The 21,505-nt window shown below is 37.4% G+C and overlaps 1 protein-coding gene across 1 annotated transcript in view; it reads right to left on the reverse strand.

Moving 5' to 3' along the window:
* Positions 1 to 5,397: 5,397 nt before the first annotated feature.
* LOC139734076 (uncharacterized) overlaps positions 5,398 to 21,505 on the reverse strand; it is a 59,967-nt gene continuing 43,859 nt past the window's right edge. Inside the window, exon 5 of the mRNA XM_071644889.1 lies at positions 5,398 to 5,687. Coding sequence (XP_071500990.1) covers positions 5,398 to 5,687 — 290 coding nt within the window. The remainder of the gene's footprint in view (positions 5,688 to 21,505) is intronic.

Below are 21,505 nucleotides of genomic sequence, written 5' to 3' on the forward strand. Positions count from 1 at the left end.
ACGAACTTTGTCTCCCAAAATCACTTCATATCGACAATATTCTTGTGTCAACCTACTTGAATCAAGTATCAATGTGTTCGTTAATGCATCGTGACGTCCTTGGATCTTATTCGTGGCACTTTGGAGTCGCTTTTTCTTTGAATTAACGTTTCTTCAAACACTTGCTCTCGCTACCTCCAAGCTCAAGTTGATTTGCCATCTGTCTCTACACGCTTGTTCGCTTTACGTGTTATACAACATCGGGCATTGGATTATCAGCCCTTTTCTAAAGAAGCAAAAGAACTCAACCCTCTTCTAAAGATCGTGACAATGAACGAACCGCACCGATGGGTTTCTTCAAGGCATTGATTCTTGTCTACACGATACTCCTGGTAAGCGAATGCGAATGTACTGCTTGTGTCCGCCATGATGACCATTCGCTCTATCCGTCCTTCCGTGCAAAAACAGCTAACTGTTACGCTCCGAAAAGATACTTCAACGCCCCGGTAAGATATTATGCGAACTCATGTGCCACATTCAACATTCCTTTGATATGCTGTGGTGATATCAAATCGAACCCTGGGCCCGTGTATCGAGCTCCGTGTACCTCACATCTTCACGATGAATTACCTGCGAGTAATGGATTTACATACAACTCGACCAAACTGTATAGCTTGGCACATTTTCCTAACCCGTACCTCTCCGTGAAAACCTGGAACAACATCAAAGAACTTGGCATCAGAAAGAAATTACCAACTCATCGAGGTACTCGTGCAGGGAGAAGGAAAAGCAAGCATTTTCGCAACCATATACCAACGGTCAATGAAGTCTACAGGCAGAAAAGAGACGTTTCGAACAGAACCTTGAATGCACATAACCTAATTCGAGTCCATTCGTCTCGTCTTTCAAGCAGTGGTGATCATTGTAAGTTATCGTTACCGTCTTTCCTACTACTCAATGCACGTTCACTACCTAACAAATTTGACGAACTCGAGTCCACCATTCTCGAACACAACATCGATCTCTGTGCAGTCACTGAAACTTGGTTTCGGCATGATTTACCCACTGAACTAGTGTCGATTCATGGCTACTCTGTGTTTGTTAAATCAAGAGTGAATCGTGTCGGAGGAGGGGTTGCCTTTTACGTGAAACATGACCTGTACCCTTCTTATCCAAGTGACATAGTTGTGCCTGATGACTTAGAGGTAACCTGGATTCGTCTTCGCCCTACTCGTTTACCCCGGGATGTTTCTTGTATATTCTGCGCTGTTATTTACTACGCACAGCCTGACACAACGACAGCGAACAGACTGATTGAACACCTTCTAACCAGTATCGACACGCTGTCGACATCCCATCCTGATGCTGCTTTCATTCTATCAGGCGATTTCAACCAGCTAGACGTGCGACCTCTTTTGACAGATAACCGATTCATTCAAGTGGTTAATCAACCTACCAGAGGTGACCGCATATTGGACAAAATTATCAGCAACGTGAGCCAATATTACTGCAATGTTCAAATCTTGTCTCCGATTGGAACATCTGACCACGCGACAATACTTTGGCAACCTCACTCCCCATGGCAAAAGATAAGCAACATATCCAGTCTTCGCGTGAACCGCCCTATGCCCGACAGCGCCAAACGCTCGTTCGGCAGGTGGATAAGCTCTCATGATTGGTCAGAAGTTACAACGGCCAACAGCGTCAACGCCCAGTGCGAATCGTTCTACCAGTCTCTTCGCGACGCTATAGATCTACACTTCCCGAAACGCCATGCAAAATTGCACTCTCGTGACAAGCCCTGGATGTCCGCCGAAATTAAGTTACTTATTAAACGTCGTCAGGTGGCGTTCCATAACAAGCGGTCTACTGAATGGAAATGTCTCCGAAACCGTGTCAAAGATGAAATCAGGAAAGCAAAGAAAGAATACTACTCTTCTCGAATACAGCGCTTAAAACGAGAAAATCCAACCGCATGGTACCGTGAAATCCGTGTCTTAACTGGCAGTAGAAGTGAACCTCCTCCCTTTGTGATCGACGGAATAGAGCCCTCTGATTTCAAGGCGACTGCCGACGCGATAAATGAATATTTCGTCGCGATTTCAGAGGATTTACCTCCATTAGATTTGGCTCTTCTTCCTGCCTTTCTCCCTCCCCCATGCCCTTGCCCAACAATTTACCCATGGGAAATTCAGAAAGCCCTACAAAAAGTCAAACTAAAAACAGCATGCGGACCGGATGAGATTTCAGCACGGATCATACGTGAATATTCATTCGAATTAGCCACTCCACTCGCACATATCATTAACTCTTCACTACAACAATGTGTCGTTCCGGATATGTGGAAACGTGCTATCGTAATCCCGATCCCAAAAGCATCCCCACCTAGGCTTGACAAACTACGCCCCGTCTCGCTTACTGATCATTTTGCAAAGGTCGCTGAAGGCTTTGTATCCAAGTGGACTTTCAACGACATGCTGCCAAAACTAGATCCACATCAATTCGGGAACCGGAAGTTTTTGTCTACATCACATTGCATCATTAACATCTTGCACCACATGTACGTGAATGCAGAGAAGTCGAAATCGTCTTCCACGCTGGTTCTGACTGATTTTACAAAAGCCTTCGACCGAATCGACCATTCTGTAGCGATAACTAAACTCATCAAACTAGGAGTTCGCCCTTCTGTGATTCCATGGATCGCAGATTTTTTGTCCTCACGTCAACAATGTGTACGTTACAAAAGCACACTCTCCGACTGGTCAAGTATACATGCAGGTGTCCCCCAAGGTACTCGATTAGGTCCCATTATTTTCCTCACATTGATCAATGACTACCAACCCCCTCCCGGTATTCAAGCGTATAAGTATGTTGATGATGTGTCTCTCGTTGAATGCCGCTCCCAAAATCAACTATCCAACATGCAACTGACGGTTACTCAGTTCTCTGAATGGTCTCAAATGAATGGAATGAAACTCAACCCTGTCAAATGTACTAGGATGGAAATCTCTTTCATGCGTGACCCCCCGACAATTGTTCCTATTCGACTTCAAAACTGTGTCATTGACTGTGTAGACACAGTGAAACTTCTCGGTATCACCATACAAAAAGATCTTAAGTGGGACTCTCACATTGCAGACCTTGTTAAACGTGCCAACAGAAAGCTTTACATGTTACGCCTATTGAAGCGCCATCATCTTCCAATCCCCGATATGATCGCGATATTCCAAGGTTACATCAGGCCTATATTAGAATACGGAGTTCCCGTCTGGAGTGGTGCCATTAACAAAGAGCAAATCGCGACACTGGAGCGGATCCAGAAACGCGCTCTTCGTATTATCTTTGGAAGAGATTACACAACCTACGACCAAATACTGCTCGCGCATGAACTTCAATACTTGGAAGAAAGGAGAAAGCTGATTTGTTTGTCCTTTTTCAAAAAGTCTATGAGAAACGCTCAGCAATTCAGAGACCTTATCCCACCAACTCGTCAAACTGAACGTCAGTTACGACACACTCGTAGTTTTCAAGAGATACAATGCAAAACCAATAGAATGAAGCAAAGTCCTATTCCATACCTGGTTCGGCTATACAACTCTCAGTAAAGCTCCATTATATTCATTGTTTGGTCTTAATACTACGACCTTGCTTATGTTTGTTTATTTATTCTAAAAAGCAGATGTGCAATATATATATATATTTAATATAGTATGGATTTCAACAATTCGCTTCTTTGTGTGTGTGCCAAGTGGCCGTCTTGTTTGTTTCTTTCTCTTCTCTTCTCTTCTCTTCTCTTCCCTCTCCTTCTTCTCCCTTCCTCCCTACATGGTCCGGTTATACAATTCACTGTTAAGCTTTAGCATAACAATCCCAATGGTTTATTGGTCACACTCTCTTTATGTATTTTTTTTCTTTCTTTCTGGATGCAAAATGTGCAATATTCATTTTCTAAGCTTTGCATTGTATTGTATTGTGCTCTATTGCATTGTGTTTACGTACGCTTCCAACATGGAATCGTCTATGATCAAGCTGTTATTTCTTTTTCTTCACTCTCTCTCTCTCTCTCCTTCTTTTCTTTTGTGACAAATACTTGTACTTATTGTACATTGTACTTAACCTCCCAAACTTTTGCAATTTGCTCTCATTTGAGGTTTATCAATGTCTTTTGAGCAATACGTCCGTTTAAATATGTAATGCATATGTGTGTATACGTGGTATTTTTTTTTAAATTCCAGATATGCACGGTCCGTTGTTGTTGTTGTTGTTTTTCCCCTATGTCAATACCGATGTTTGAAACTCATGTTAGTATTATGTGAATGTTTACAAGGCAGACTGCTATGTTTCTGTTTTCGGGGTATTTTTTTTTTTTTTTTTAAAGTCTCTCATATCTTCCCTCGCATCCGCTATAGTTTTTGGTTACATTGATTCCTCTTACTCTTCACTAGACTATGTAACACTCCTCTTCTTCTCACCTTCTTTCTCCCCTGCATAGTTATCCCTCCGTTACGGTTACTGTTTCGATTGGGCTTATGGGTTCCAATTTTTTTTTTTTTTTTTTTTTTTTACGATGATTTCGAGATAATGCGAAATATTTTATTTGATATGAAAGAGTGTAAATTTTATAGAGGAATTTGATTTATTTTATGAAAATATGTATATTTGTAATTCTGTTAATTGTTCTAGTCTTTGTACATTTGATAATTTCATCAATTCCATTTTTCTTCCGCGGACTGTTTATATCTTTATTATGATATGATTCATTTTATGGAATTGTTAATTTTTTTTTTTAATGCTCCAGCATTTTGAAGTAATGAACAGTTGCATACAAATGATTGAACTTATAAATGTATCTTAACTGATGATGTTTATGTTTTTTTTTCTTACGCGGACTCCCGCTTTCTTTTTCTCCCACCCTCATTTCTGCCTCCATAATCCCTATCAGAACCTCCGTCTGTCTTTCTTCCCTTCCTCACTTCCTCTCGAGTCCATATCCGACTGAATATAATATTTGTTCATAATGGAAATGCTCTTTGTATAATTTATCATTATTTTATCTATATTGTGTATGTGTTATACTTTTGTAACATCGTGCAATTCAGTCTCTGACTGCAATGCGATCGAAATAAAACCATTATTGAATTGAATTGAATTGAATTGAATTTAATCACTGTATTTGACACCACCGCAGATATTTCCTTATCATGCAATAATACTGATATAATAACTCTTTTTGTAAAATAACTCATTAACAATACTTTCTTGTATTGTTGAACCAGTGTTAATATATAGACACACTATGAAGGCAACCCTAACATTCTTTGTTTGTGTGGGGTTTTTTTGTTTGTGTAATACTGATTATAATCATACGATATGAGATGGCCTATCCTAAATCAATGTAAATCCTAACAGACATGCTTTTTACTTCTTACCGTCAGCACCTTGAAATTGCGATCCATCCTGACACTTGAAGGTTCCTTCCACCTCTCTGTCTGTACAGCCAATCCAGATGGATTCATGCAGCTGCTTACCGGCTATAACGTAAACTGACGCTAGTACCGCTAATCCCTCCCAGTTGTCGTTGTTCACCCAAGGGTAACCCCCAATATCATTACAGGCTGTCAAGGCATCGTCATAATCCACGTAGGAGGTGGAACCATACTTGTAACATCCCGTGCCTATGCTTTCCCATCCATCGGGGCAAGTACAACCTGCGTGTAAATAAACAAAAATTGAAAAATGATATCACAAGTTACTCTTCTCTCAGAAAAAAAAAACCTCTTCATGCGGACATTACCGGCACTCTGATTCTACAATGCTAGCTTCTCAAATACTATAAAACAATTCAATGCGGCAAATTAAAAAGATGCATGTCCAACATGACAGAAAGCGTGTCAGACTTTGTCAACCCATACAAAGAGGGAGAGAAGAGAGAGAGAGAGAGAGAGAGAGAGAGAGAGAGAGAGAGAGAACAGACGCTAGAATATTTCTTTGCTGGACTATTAATTACTGTTAAAGGAAAGTCGAGTCACCGACTTTCGAGGCAGCGAGTACTGGTCACATGACCTCACACAACGATCACGTGATCACTACAACCTGCAACTCACTTCCTGCAAAGAATTGTTTTTCGCCCGATAATATCACTATCATTCAACTTTCCATTATTCATTGAATGTTCTATATTACATTATATTCCGCATACTAAGAATCCTGCTAAAGGATTGGTCATGAGCTGATCATGTGATAAAGCTTAGTTTTGCCCATCACATCACCTAAGAAGAAGAGTTTGTTACACTCTTTGATGATAGTCATATACCCGGGACAGGGTTTAATTCTTAACGGTTCGGGGTCTTTTTCTCTTTTGTAAATAGTGAGTGCTCTCTGCTTGCTTTTACAGCAATTGCTGCTGTGACATGGCCTTTGTAACACCGACGCAAGAGGAAGAGCAAATATGGCATGTGACATCGGGCAACCTTTTGTGTGGTTTTCCCCTTAATGATGCGTTACATCAGACCTAAAATCAAAGCGTCAATTTTCTTGATCACAAAGTAGTCCTAAATGTCCCGATTTTCAGTTGGGCTAGGTATCAAATGCCATAATGCAAAATTGCAAACAAAGGGCCTACATAGGTGGTAGACAACAGAGCTGTAAATGAAGGTATAGATCAAAGCCAAAATGACTACATGGTCAAAGCCCCGAAAAAGGACGATCATTCAGAAGAGGACAGCACAACGAAGAGAAAGAATTCGAAAGAGGTACAAGGAAATAACTTGATTGCAATGGAAATTATCATAATTACCCCCTCCTATAAGCAGTGTAGTGTATGGGAAGTAGAAAATGTGATCTGGTGTGCCTTATAATACATTTCAGTTATTTTCATATTTAAATAATACATCAATTGTAACAAAATTGAATAATACATGATGTCCAGCTAGGAGACATACATAGAATACTGTAAACATACAACACAAAGTGGTCGATCAATAAAAGTTAGAATATACGAATGAATGCTAAAGAAATATGAAAGAACCTACTAAAAAGCAAGCTTGTGGAGCGTAGGTCCCAATCAAATTCGAGCTACAGATTGAGATGAGGAGCACGGGTACAACAGATGACCGAAACATAAAGATAAATATATTAAAAAAAAACCAACAACATACAAATGTACAGGGATATTGCAAATTCTTCTCTCATGCAGGTCTGGGGGTCGGATAGTAAAGCCACATGCATGTTGTAAGCGGATGAGCCGTTATCATTTTAGCAGTAATAAAAAATGAGGATCAATGTATAATGACAACGGTATGTACGGTTTAAACAGTTTTAGAAAATTATGCATTTCGTGTCTTCAGAAGAGACGGGGAAGTATAGAAAAGAGAACATATGCACCTGCAAATCCAGACCAAAAAACAACAACAACAACAACAACAACAACAAAGACAACCAACAACCAGTTGTAGTGCAGTGAAAATAAAAATATCAGCTGTTACCGCTCCCCAATGTCTTTAAAGAAGGAAGAATTCTGAATACTGTGGCAGAAATTTAGAGCGCAAACAGCTTTGTTCAAGTCTGATTTAACATGACAACAACCATTCAGTACAGTACAGTGGGATAGTCCTGAACAATATTGAAAAAAAATGTAGTTATTCAGTAAGTGCTGTCTTAACTTACATTTGAAGGATGAGAGTGACAAACAACCTATGAGTTCTGGGGGGAGATCGTTCCATTATTTCGGCCCTGCAATACATAATAGTTTTCTTAGCGAAAATTGTGCGAGTACGAGTATGGAAGGTGATAATCGTCTCGTTGGCTGGTGGGATAGTTGTGAACTGTGTAGTTTCTTTGGAACATGTCAAGAAAAATATCAGGACGATCATTCGCGGAATATTTATACATAAAAATGCCTAGATTATAATCAAACAAATCAGTCAATTTCAAATCTCATTCTTATGAAAAAATTCGTTTGTGTGAGACAAATATCCGGCCTTATTGACTATTCTGATAGCGCGTTTTTGAACAAGGAAAAGCGAATTATCCCCATGCTAGAATTCCATAGTTGAGGTAAGGGGAAATCATTGTTGAGTATATAATTTGTAGTATATGTATGGGGAAAATGATATTTCAGCTGGTTTAAAAAATCCTGTGCTTCTGGATAGAATTCTATCTAAATAAATGTGGTTTTCCAGGATAGATCACTATCAATATAAAGTCCGAGAAACTTAACACTATCGACCTGGTTTAAACTAATATCATTGATCTGAACATGATCAGGAACAGAGGGCAGAGAGTCGCTGAACAGCATATAATGCGTCTTAACAATATTCAGTGATAACTTATTGGCTTGGAGTCAGGACTTACAAGTGTCAGTTCATTGTTTAACATAATGTACAAGCGTGTTAAGGTTACGATGTGAGAGAAATAAATTTGTATCAATAGCAAAGCATATGAAAGAAATAATCTGTGACGAATTTTGGAGGTCGTTTATATACAAAATGAATAATAGCGGGCCAAGCAGGGAACCTTGGGGGACACCAAAAGAAATTGTTTTCAAAAGAGACTCATGATTATTGAAATGAACATATTGCTTTCTATTAGTAAGGTAGTCTTTAAACCACTCTAGAACTGTCCCACGAATGCCGTAGTGGCTTAACCAATAAAGCAAAATATCATGGCCAATCGTATCAAACGCTTTCTAAAAATCGAGAAAAACACCGATAGTATGGGAAGCGTCGTTTAAAGCATGTGCCACTTTATCGATGAAAGTTGTGGTATGTTGTTTTCTGAATCCAAACTGAAAATTTGAAAGAATATTACAGCTGATAAGAAACCTAAGAGTTCGATTGTGGACAAGCTTCTCGAATTTTTTTTTTTTGAAATTGAAGTTAAAAGAGATATCGGACCGTAATTGCTAACAGATTCTTTCCCACCCTGTTTAAATATGGGAACGACTCTAGCAATTTTCATCTTTTCGGGAACTTTTCCAGTGGACAAAGATTGATTAAAAACATATGAAAGGGGAGTGATTATTTCATTTATTATGGCTTTTAGAAGGAAAACTGAAATCCCGTTATCACCTGTACTTTTCTTGTTATTCAATTTCCGAACAATTTCTTTAATTTCTTCTTCGACAGTGGGAACAAAACACAAAGTCAGTGATTTCCTGTCCCTCAGAAACGAATGAAAATGTGTCCCAGAACAAGGTATGAAAAAAGTCATAAATACATCCGCCATCACCCCTGGATTGTCTATCAGGCGACCCTCTTTGGGAATACAATTTACGGAATTCATTTCAGTGTTGGATTTTAAAGCTGTGTTGATCACCTTCCACTTACTCTTTATATCAGATTTACATCTATCGAACTGACGGGGAAAATACTGTTGCTTAGCTGAACGTAACATAAAGGTCAACGTATTTTGATAACGAACATAACGAGATTTAATATAATCATTTGGGGATCTATGGTATCTACAAAATATTCTGTTTTTCTTATTAATAGACCTGAGAAGGGACTTCGTGATCCATGGCTGTCTAGGTATTTTCTTATAATTGGATTTGGATCGTTTTACCAAAGGTATGTAATTATCACAAATGTCTATCAGAATGTTCATAAAACCTCAAACGATGCCTTCCTGAGTTGTAGACAGGAGACCAGTCAACAGACTCAAATCCCTACGTTCAGACATGATATAAGGGGACGCATTTTGAGTAGACGCATTTTGAGTAGAAAAAACAATTATGCCGTGCTTACAAGACACAAATATATTAAGATAAAGAAAGTAATTTCTTCCTGTTGCAGCATAAGATTTCCAAAGGAACATCTTAAATCTATTCTTTAACGAATTCAATGTAAATACAAATTTGATGTCCACATTAAAAGGGAGTTCCCCTCACTTCGAAGAAATGTTTGCTGAAGTATTACGGTTCTTAGCAAGGGATAAAGTCTGGTCGTTTACTTGGATGCTTACGATATGTGCACAACATAACGAGTAAATAGGAGAGCGTTATCATAATGTCTGTTATACTTGTCTTATCTGAAATATAGACAAATCTTTGGATTTTATTAGCTTGTGATCAATAAATAAAGGTAAATAAAAATAGCAGACTACCTGTTTGCTTTAGCAGGTACATCAGCATAAGCATGTTGAAAAGTAGTTCCTTAGACATGATCTGCGTGAAGTCCCACAATCGGAAAGTCAAAAGTTTGATCCTGTGTTTATGAAAATAAATAGTGATGACTTGCGTGAAGATACGAAGGTGTGTATTGAGGTGTGTAAGCTCTCTCGATCGCTGCGACGAAATTCCACTAGTTGAGCCGTTCACTGAAATGAGGCAGACCTGAAAATCATTCACGACTGCATGCTACTGGGCGCAGCGATGTTCAAATGTGTATTAAATTATGTATCAGATTTTAATATAATCGTGATAAGTAGTTTCAGATGACAATGGATAACGCTCGCGTCTGAAATGACAGTAATATCGCACACGCTCAGAATGATGTAGTGCATATTTCCCTTTAATATCGGACAAGGTTGAGTTTGTCATATTTTTTATTTGTGAGTGCATGAGCAGAATCAATTTCAATTGATTTTGTGCTACGTAAATGCTATTTGTAGACCTATATATCGAACTTATAATTTGTAATTTTTATGTTACTTTACATTATCATTAATGGATGTTGTAAGCACAACACTGTATGATGTGGGTGGAAATCTAATAAATGAAACTCAATGAAATGAAGATAAATGCAATGAAAAGAATATAACCAGCAGTACTTTTTCATTTGTCTCATAAGTTTCTAGTCATTTATGATCAAGGTGTAATACAGGCTTCTCTTGTTTCTAGTGTGGACTACATCTTAAATAGTCGTAATAATAGAAGTACATTATGCAGCAGTAGTAGTAGTATTAGTATTAGTATTAGTAGTAGTAGTAGTAGTAGTAGTAGTAGTTGTTGTTGTTGTTGTTGTTTTAGATGTAATAGTAGCAGCAGTAGTTGTAGTAGTAGTAGTAGTAGATGTATTAGTAGTAGATGTAGTAGTAGTAGTAGTAGATGTATTAGTAGTAGATGTGGTAGTAGTAGTAGTAGTAGTTGTTGTTGTTGTTGTAGTAGTAGTAGTAGTAGTAGATGTAGTAGTTGTAGTATAGTAGTATAATAGTAGCATATTATAGTAGAGTAGGAGTAGTAGGAGGAGAGGTAGTAGTAGCAGCAGTGCAGTAGTAGTAGTAGTAATAATAATAGAAGTTTTAGTATATGGTAATAATAGTGGTTGATGTGATACATTTTGTAGCAGGTATGAAGCAGTGAGAGTAATAGTAACAGCAGCAGATAGTGGCGTAACTACGGGGGGGGGGGGGCACGTGCCCCCCCCCCCCCAATCCGCTGGTAAAAAAAAGGGGAAAAAAAGAAGAAAAAAACCTATACCAAAATGATAATTCAAGGGTTAATAAACTGCTTTTGAAATCGACATGAAAGGGTGATCAAGAAAAAAGATATTTTTCTAAGATTTCTTTTAACCATATAACTAAAGAGGTATGTATAGTGAAACATTGTTCAAAAAGCCCGGAGACGACAAAAGATTGTGATTCAGCTTGATTCCTGGTTGGCATTCTGAATATAAGCAGGATGTGCGCAGTGTACTCAGAATATCGAACGGCAAAAAGAGTCGCTGCAATGTTGCGCAATGTGATGTAGGTTGTACACATTTGCTATCAAAGCTAGATCATTGATTTTGCAGTGTTGCTTTACATACTAGTCTATATTAAAATGCCTTGCATTGTTAACAATAAGACTTGACCTTGGCTATTTCCTAACTTTTCCATCTATATGAAACACACACACTCACAAACACAAACAATTAGGGGATGCTCTATATAAAGTGCAGATTTTGGACATCACTTCGACGCCCCTTGCTGGTCATACCTCCCCCAATCATGAACATAAACCGACACCCTTGACTACCAGTGGCGGATCCAGGGGGCGCACCGGGCGCCCCCTCCCTACAAAGCGAAAAAAATATACATATGTAGCTACAAATGGCAGTTTTTGGACTGTAAAATGTGAACATTTTCAAGCTCGCTCGCTTCGCTCGCTCGCATTTAACCGTTATATGCCATTCTCCTGATGTTACTGCCAGTAATTGCCAGCAATTGCCAGCAGTTGCGCCCCTCCCCTTAATTTCCAAAGCGAAAAAAAATATAGCTAAAAACAGCAGTTTTGGGACTGTAAAATTGTCAAAATTGTCAAGCTCGCTCGCTTCGCTCGCTCGCATTTAATCGTTATGCCATTCTCCTGATGTTGCTGTCAGTAATTGCCAGCAGTTGCGCCCGGTGCGCCCCTCCCCTTAATTTTCAAAGCGAAAAAAATATAGCTGCAAACGGCAGTTTTGGAACGGTAAAATGTCAACATTTTCAAGCTCGCTCGCTTCGCTCGCTCGCATTTAATCGTTATGCCATTCTCCTGATGTTACTGCCAGCAATTGCCAGCAGTTGCGAACGGTGCATCGCCCTTAATTTCCAAAGCAAAAAAAAAAAAAAAAAAGAAGAAGAATATATATATATATATATATATATATATATATATATATAGCTACAAACGGCAGTTTGGGGACTGTAAAATTTTCAAGCTCGCTCGCATTTCATTGTCCCGTTATGCAATTCTGATGTTGCTGCCATGAGATGTCTTGACCCACGGTACGCCACTGGCAGCAGAGGTAGAAAGGGCCAGTTGAGTGGTTGTGCTAGCATCTTTATCAGCATTTTAGTAGTGATAGCAATGGTGGTAGAAGAAAGAGTAGAAGAAACAATAGTATGCTGGTAGTACATTGTACCAATTACAGTAACAGCAGTAAAGGGGAGAATTACTACTTATGCAGGATTATTAAGCAATGAAATATGGCATCTTATTTGCATCATTTTTGCACATAGGTTCGTGCAGTCACCAGCGGTCCGGAGTACCTCTTCAATCCCCTCTTCCGTTTCTCTTGTTCAGCGTGCATGCAGGCATTCTGTCTCTTTCTTTCTTTCTTTCTTTCTTTCCTTTCTTTCTTTGATTTTGTTTTTGCCATATTCCTTTCAATCGTATCCCCCTCAGTTTAGTCATGTCATATTGTCGTGTCTCTGTTGTTCGTTCGATTCTTTCTTGATTATTTTTGTGTTATATATTTGTAATTACAGTAAGTATTTTCGAAGAAATTCTAGAGTGGTCCACAATCTACTTCAATGCTTTTAAATGAACCATTCAGTTCTCTCTTTAGTATTTCTCTCTAGCATTTTTCGTTATATATGCATAGCTTCATTAGTTTGTTGACTGTCGTTCATTTTTCGTACTTTCTAGTGTACGTAAGCTTATGATAGAATTCCTAATTTACTTTGTGTTATGTTATGTTCGAAGAAGGATGAGAATGAAAATAAATGAATTGAATTAAATTGAATTGAATTGAATTGAATTGAACTAATGATTTGCGTCTCAAATTTTTGGCGGATATTCCGCGTACCTGAATGACCATCCCTGATCATGACCTTGAATAGTCCAAGCCCCAGATACTGTACACGACAATGTGATTGATATTGAGGAGCGGTATGATGATGGCACCGCAGGTATAGAGTCACAACTCAATCATTGTCAGCATATGACCTCCAGGTGGCGTGCCTCGAGCGACGCTCAAGTCCTTCATTGACAAACTCTATAGGAAGCTGAGGTGCAGCTATTACTATTCTATTCAAAGTTATTGTATGGAACTTGGTTTGTATGATTTTATCCTTAGTTTTCATCAAAGTGAGGAGATGGGAAACAGTTCCGTTGCTTTCAAGAGTTTGCCATTCTCCTTGTGATTTCATTCCATGTGCAGAAGATGGATTCATCATATTTTCTGGAAAGCAAAAGAGACAATATAGGGTTCATACTATAACATGCTCTAGTAGTGTAAATGAACTTTTTAATTCACTCATTCTTCAGTGTCTGGGGCCTACCCTAACGCAAGGTGGGAATGATACCCCAATATAGACGCGTTCATATAAATCAAATATGATACAAACAAAATGGATAAATGATGTCATAATGTTAGTGAGATTTTCCTTTTAATCTATGAAGGCTTGTCACGTATACTTTACCTATAATCAGAGAAATCCTACTATGCTTTCCTCTTTGTATAAAGATATGTCATGTATACATAGATAAAACAAATCAATGAGCAAAGATGTAAATCCCAGAATGATCGCAGGAACAAAATTCTACCTGAAAGCGGTGTTTTCAATCTGTCGATTACCGAAGAGAAAATTTAGATTTCTGTTTAAATTCAGCAAAACTTAATGCTCCTGTATGCACTAATAGAGTAGCCCCCTCATTGAAAGCTCACTTCATCTAAAAGGGCCAGGGCCCTGTCTTATAAAGACTCGTGATAGAAATCAATCACAAGTTTTTTGAGAGCTGCAATGCAAGTTGCGATTGATTTGGGGACTTGTGATTGATTTGAAGTCTTTATAAGACGGGGCCCTGGTCATTTTCATATCCCCAGCATTACAGTGCACCCATTTATACACCCTGATCAAGAGGGAAAATCTTGTCTGAAAAAAGTGTGCGCTTATGTCAGGATGTGCACTCTCCTAGTCTCATATTAAAAAGTTAAAAGCCATATCCCCTTTACCACTTTCAACTATTGCAATTCTAGGACATTAACAAAAGTCTTTGTCTCCATCTCAGAGTGGTAGATTTTGTAGATTGTTCCTGCTTAAGAGAGCCATAGAACCCGTCCAACCCAACAAGCAAACAAACAAAGTTTTGCCTGCCAAATTAAAGGAACGTCCTAGCAATATGTCAACAAGCACTTCAATGCAGGTCAAAGAGATTGTATAATCCTGGTTAAGACTTAAATTCAGGTTTTTATTTATTTTTTTTTTTAGATAATGAGAAACCTCTTATAAAATGTGAAAGAGGCTGAAATTCCCAAGAAAGTTTATTCGATGAAAATTGGTTTTGAAATGGCTGAGATATCCAAGACAGAGCAATCCTAATAAAATTTGGGATCCACCTTTAATTCTAATCGCTCTGTTTTACTTTGTTTTTTTGGATGTCTCAGCCATTCCAAAACCGATTGTCATCAAATGAACTTTGAATTCCTCTTAGAATTGCACGCTTTGTACTATTTCATAAGTGGTTCTTGGCATCTCACAAAAAGTTACAAGCCCAATCCTCATACCCGCCAATATTGTATCATCCCTTTAAGACCCCAGTCTCTCTTTTTATAATTTGAAGTCAATATTTCACAGGTGTGAGACGTGTACTGCGCTTTGGTATGAACGTTCAACGTAGCAAATAACGAGCACCACTATGCGACTTTGTCCTTTCATTCACAGGACACTAATTTACTCTGCACAAAGTACTTAACACAAGTTACATGTCTCTTGGGAGCGTAGAGTTAGATTATCATATAGCAACGGTCGGCCCCTACACTGTTGTATTGAGATAGGAACATCCCAGCATAGAGATACCATGGTGTTGTTAGTATGCATCCTTGCACCCCCCCCCCATGTCTTGTTTTAGACCTAACATCATGATGTGCAATAGCTCGACTGTTTTTATCCCTACCTTAGGCCTACAGGCTAAATGGCTAAAAAAAAAAAAAAATATGAGACTAACTTCTGAAACACTGAATAGATGAAGAGATGATGCAATTTAATGACATAGTTTTATGTTTGAGAGGAAGACGTCCTAGTACTTATCAACCGCTCTTTGGGTTGATTAGTGATTATACGTGTTGCAAAAGGACTCCCATATTATCATGAACAAGGTAAACAAAAAGGTCATAACAGTATGTCCCCAAAAGTTTACAATTGGATTTCCGCACTCATAACTTTCAAAATTATAGAACAATGTAAATGCTATCATACTTTAAGATACAAATATGCAATAATAATATATCAATATAATTAATATAAATGATATAATTATATATACGATAAAATTATGTTTATATATATATATACACATATATATCGATGTCTCCAAAAGTTTACAATTGGATTTCCGCACTGATAACTTTCAAAATTATAGAACTATCTAAATGTTAGTTCAAGAAATGAAATTATTGCTTCTTATCTTAATTTTGCAGAAAGCCCCATTAAATTTTGTTCAGCGGTCACAGAAAAAAAGTGGATCATTGTTTAGTATATCATGGGTCCGCTTCTTCCAAGTTCGGCACTTGGATGCTCTTTTGTCTTTGAACACAATGGAAAACTTGGAGGGAAGTGATTCCTTTCATGCTCTAGATAGATCCTCATTTCTCTTTGACCAAATCGGAGCAAATCGGATGGGGTTTTCTGTAAAGATTAACTATCTGTAAAGTCCGATTGTATTTTAGTGGGACATACGGTATAGTCCTATATGTATGTATGCATATATATATATATATATATTTTTTTATATATATATTCATTTATTCATTTATATCATACATAGTGTGTGTGTGTGTATGTGTGTTTATTATACACATAACTTCTGATAACAACCTTTGTAATGAACTGCCAAATCACCATTTTGATGGTATAACCATAGCTCGACACTAACTTTTTTTGTTTGGTGGCCCGATGGGGCCACCAAAATCTTAAATTTCAAATGTTTGGTGGCCCGAGAGAAAAATTTGGTGTCCCGAAAAAAAAAAACACATTAAAAGTTCTTTTTTTTTAATGAGTCAAATATTTAAGTTTTATGATAGGAAGAATTAGAAGTTGGACATATCTACTCATAAATAAACTTCAACAAACTTGCAACACTCACTCTCAGGCACTCATTCAGTCCTTTTCATTCATCCTTTAAACAAATTTAACTGCTAATTTCCGGCGCAAAAAGTAACGAATTTATTGACATACTTTTCAAAAAATGTTGGTGGCCCGAGGCGGGCCACCAAATTTGCCCTTTTTCAAATTTGGTGGCCCGACTTTCATTTTTGGTGGCCCCGGGCCACCGGGCCACCGTTAGTGTCGAACCCTGGTATAACGATATATAGGGCCTTTCCATGTGTTTCTGCAAGCACTTCATTTGGCATGTTTTTCTTTTATTTCATAAGTTGGGTCGCTTTCCTTTATATAATGTCTGTAATCTCCCATCTTCTCAGTTTGTCTCTCCTTATCTTGGCAAAAGAGACGTGTCGTTTCAAGGCGAGTAGAGATGCCTGTTTATTTTCGATGCTTTGATGACTGATCTTTGCTTTTTACGCCACCATTATCAAACTAAGAGGCGACGTCACGCACATTTTCACATACGCATGTACACGCACAATCACACACACACACTGACACACACACTCACTCACTCACACACACACACACACACACACACACACACACACACACACACACACACACACACACACACACACACATACACGCTATAATACATATTCAAGCACTTTCACATGCCCTCCAAAATAATATTGTAGTATTGGGTGTGTGTTTGTGTTTATGGGAACGATCACACATCTACGCTCATGAAATCGCAGACACAGATCAAAAGAGAGAAATTTGTGATAATTGGCCTTGTATACGTATATTCATACTTGTATATGCAGTACATGCATTGAGAGAAGGCAGCAATTAAAGTACAACATATCACTGAAATTTAAGGAAATCGGACAAGCCATTAAAAGTTAAAAATTCTAAAAATCACAGAGCAGCCATTGCTGATTGGCAACAAGCCTACATTTCATATTGGGACAACAATAGCAATCTTAGAGAATTCTTTTATACAGAATATAAATTTTCTCAAAGGTATACACAATCACTCCTTTCACTTCTCGCCTACTATATTGCATCTCATGTTAAGGGTAATATTATTCCAGCTGCCTCCATAAACAGGTATTGTCAAGTGTTCTGTCATCGTGATAGAAAACTATAATAGAAATCTGGATGTCTCTTTGCATTATTTTTATATTTGTCCTCGAGTAATATCACGAAATTGTGCAGTTTTCTTATTCGGCGATGACGGCATATATCGATTCACCATAAACTTTTATGAATGTTAAGTTTTGGACGGATATTCGTTTTTTTCCATTGATTTTATCGCTGTGTATACTTCACTAAACTGTACAAATAATTCTGCATTCACTGAATCCACATACAAATTTGGGGTAACGACTTGTACAAAAGAAATACAGAGAGAAAGAAACCTACGATACCTGTACTTTGTTTGATTGTCAGAATATGTATTTAAAAGAATAAAAGCAATGCAGACGAATTCTATATTGTTTGAATCCCTAGAGTATGGCTAGATTTAATGACTCAAAAATTCGATTCTCACTTTCAACGCAATGCATCGTGTGAATCATACTGTAGCTGCTTGTGTGGACCATATGTAAGAGCACAAACAAAGCTGCTTGTAAAAGTTAAGTCATTCTTTAGCTAAGATAAATGAGCCTGTAACAAACACACGAAGAACATTTCGACAGAAGCGCATTAAATCTATTCCTGATATTGAAGCTTATCTCATGTAAACAGAGGCCTATAAATCGACTGTTTAATGAGGCGCAAGTGATGGCATTGATGTGTATTCCAAAGATAATAATGATAATATACTGTATGTAATTATAGTGTTTATATACTCGTATATGTATATGATTTCTGAGTATGATTTTTAAACATTATAATTTACAGTCCACATAAATGTCAGAAGTATATACATTCTAGATAGAAGAAGAGAGTTAAGTTACCATTAAAATACAAAACTGGAAGAAAATCAAAAAGAACGTTGGATAATTCTAACATTAAGTGAACCCACGAACGAGGCTTTTCAACAAATTCAATGATCTCGTTACCATGGATTAAGTCTATTTTGTTTATCAGCAAATGAAATTAAACTTAATCTTATTTATTTGAATATTCTTAAATCGTCTAATAACTTATAGATAGAAAAACACTTTTTCGTTTCGAGTTTCAATAGCGTCCTATCAGATGTATTTTTTGTTTATAATTCGTCATGCAATAATGGTTTAAAAAGAAACTGTGACATAACAGATTTATAAATCACTATGTTTGCTACGTTCCTATATATATTGGTCCACTTTATCATATCATAAAAACAAATTTGTATACAAGCAAGGAGTATGTAGGTAAGCATGCGACTACGAGTGAAAATCCTCGCACGATCGAGGTGACAAATAACAAATTCAGGGATTTTTATAATTTTAGAAAACATCTACCGAAGTGTTGTAAATCATCTACTTCATCCAATCATCTAAATAACATTTAGGTATTCCTGAAGTCCGACAAAATAGCAACCCTTTTGTCTGATTTATCATCGTTTATACAATGCCTTTAACTTTTGTGGAATTTTAGTGTCATCGCCTCTACTTGAAAAAGGCATTTTCAATGTTATGTTCAATGCATTCAATACATATTTTATTCTGTTAGATAAACATACGAGAGAATACCTTTACACAAGATGACAAATATTCGAAATCGAACAAAAGTTCTAGGTTTTAGAAAACAGCAACCCAAGTGTTGGAAATCATCTACAATGTATTTTCTAAGTCTATCAAAATAGCAACCTATTGGCCCGAAATTTTAACTTTCACTTCTATGGAATTTCAGTGTTGTCGTTTCCCATTAGAAAGAATCACTTTCTTCTTCTTTGCGTAGTATATACATACTCAATGTATTTGATTCTCTTTAACCTTGTAATGTTAACAAAGAATAAATAAAAATGTAGGGTTTATTAAGGTGTGAAAATGAAAATAATTTCTGAGACGAGGCATATTTTCTTGCCTTTTCTAACAGAAAAAAAAAAACTGTCCAAAATTTTCACGCATAATGTGCTTGATCAGATCTTTGAATTTCAATTATGATAATGTCAAATCTCCCTGGGAGGGGGAATGCCATCTCCCATACCTCTCCCGTTAGGTCCCCTTCCACACACTTATCAATGATAAAGGACAAGTTCACCTTAATATACATGAAGATTGAGCAGCGAATGAAACAATGTCAGTAGAACACATCAGCGAAAGTTTGAGAAGAATCTGACAATTTGTTCCAAAGTTATGAAGTTTTTAAATTTTCTGTACAGTCGCTGCTGGACGAGAAGACTACTGCAGTTTATGACGTCACATGCAAAAAACGATATCAGGAAAATATACAGAGAATTCCATATTTCTTTTGAAAAGAAAAGTTCACATTCCATTGACTTGTAACTGACATTTCTCTACCTTCTGAAAGAATAAACTCAAGTGATCTTTAAATACGCGAGAAAAGTGAAATTATGGTGAATTTTCTTTATATTTTGTTTTTATCGTTCTGTACGTTCTTCTATGTGACGTCGCTTGTTTGAGTTACACAAGTCATAGTAAAAGGCGCTTGACAAGCCGTTTCGCTATTATCTTATAGATGAACGTCCTGCTCAAACGTGATGCTTCATATCCGAACATCGCCAGCGGCAGAATTCAGGCAAATTGTCCTACCCGCTTGTGGGACATTAGGTACATGTTACGTAAAAGTCTGTTCAAACAGAAACAGCAGGAGAAAAAAACTAGAAATGTCGCTATGGCGACTGGTATGCCTCCGCCATAATGCATGATTCTCCAAATAGGTCTATAGTACATGTGTTCAATGTGTGATTACATTTTCACAAAATTGGCAAAATATCAAAATGACATGTTTGTCACAAATGTATTGAATTTTCACCTTCCTTGATCCATGTTTAATTGGATGAATAGGAGAGCATGTATTTGGGGATTTAAGAACTTTAACTTGACTTTGACCCTTTCATAAGTTTATGCACTGAGTAATTTTCAAGGTATGGAGAAAAGGTGCAATTTCTGTATTGAACAGTAAATTGTTATGATTTTCATCTGGCATTTGATTTATAAGAGAATCACTGTCAGGCAGAACATACATAAATATGTACTAAGTTTCAAGATGATTTGAGCCACTTCCGAGATATGGAGAAAGAAGTAAGTTCAGCACTTTCACATGATCTTTGACCTTTGACCTTCTTGGCAAAAAAAAAAACACAAAACCATAGAATCTCTATTGGGTTATAACATGCATACATCAGGTAAAAAAAATAATCCTGCTGGCATTGCATAAATGTAAGGAAAACAATTTTTTGAAGTATTGCCCTTGACCTTTGACCCTTGACCCCATGAACCCCAAATTCCCTAGATAACCACTGCCAGTCAGTACATGCATATGTTCCATGAAGATACCTTGAACAATTTCCAAGATACAGAGAAAAAGGTGAAATTTTAACATTTCACTTGACCTTTTGACCTTTTACCTTTTGACCGTATGACCCCAAACTCTCATCAGAGAATCTTAATTGGGTAATACATGTATACACTGAGTTTCAAGAAAATATCTGCAGGTATTGCATAGATATGGGGGAAATAGTGAAATTTAAAGCATTTGACCTTGACCTTTTGACGTTTGACCTTGAGCATGTGCACCCAAAAGTTGATAGGCACAACTTCACCCCCTAATACACATACATGCCAAGTTTCATTAGGATACCTCAAAAGGTTTTTTAGTTACGCTGTACACAAAATTCATT

This window comes from Diadema antillarum, unplaced genomic scaffold (assembly GCF_040938485.1).
Source record: "Diadema antillarum isolate AM-2024a unplaced genomic scaffold, OU_Dant_1.0 seq00000508_RagTag, whole genome shotgun sequence".
Taxonomy (NCBI): Eukaryota; Metazoa; Echinodermata; class Echinoidea; order Diadematoida; family Diadematidae; genus Diadema; species Diadema antillarum.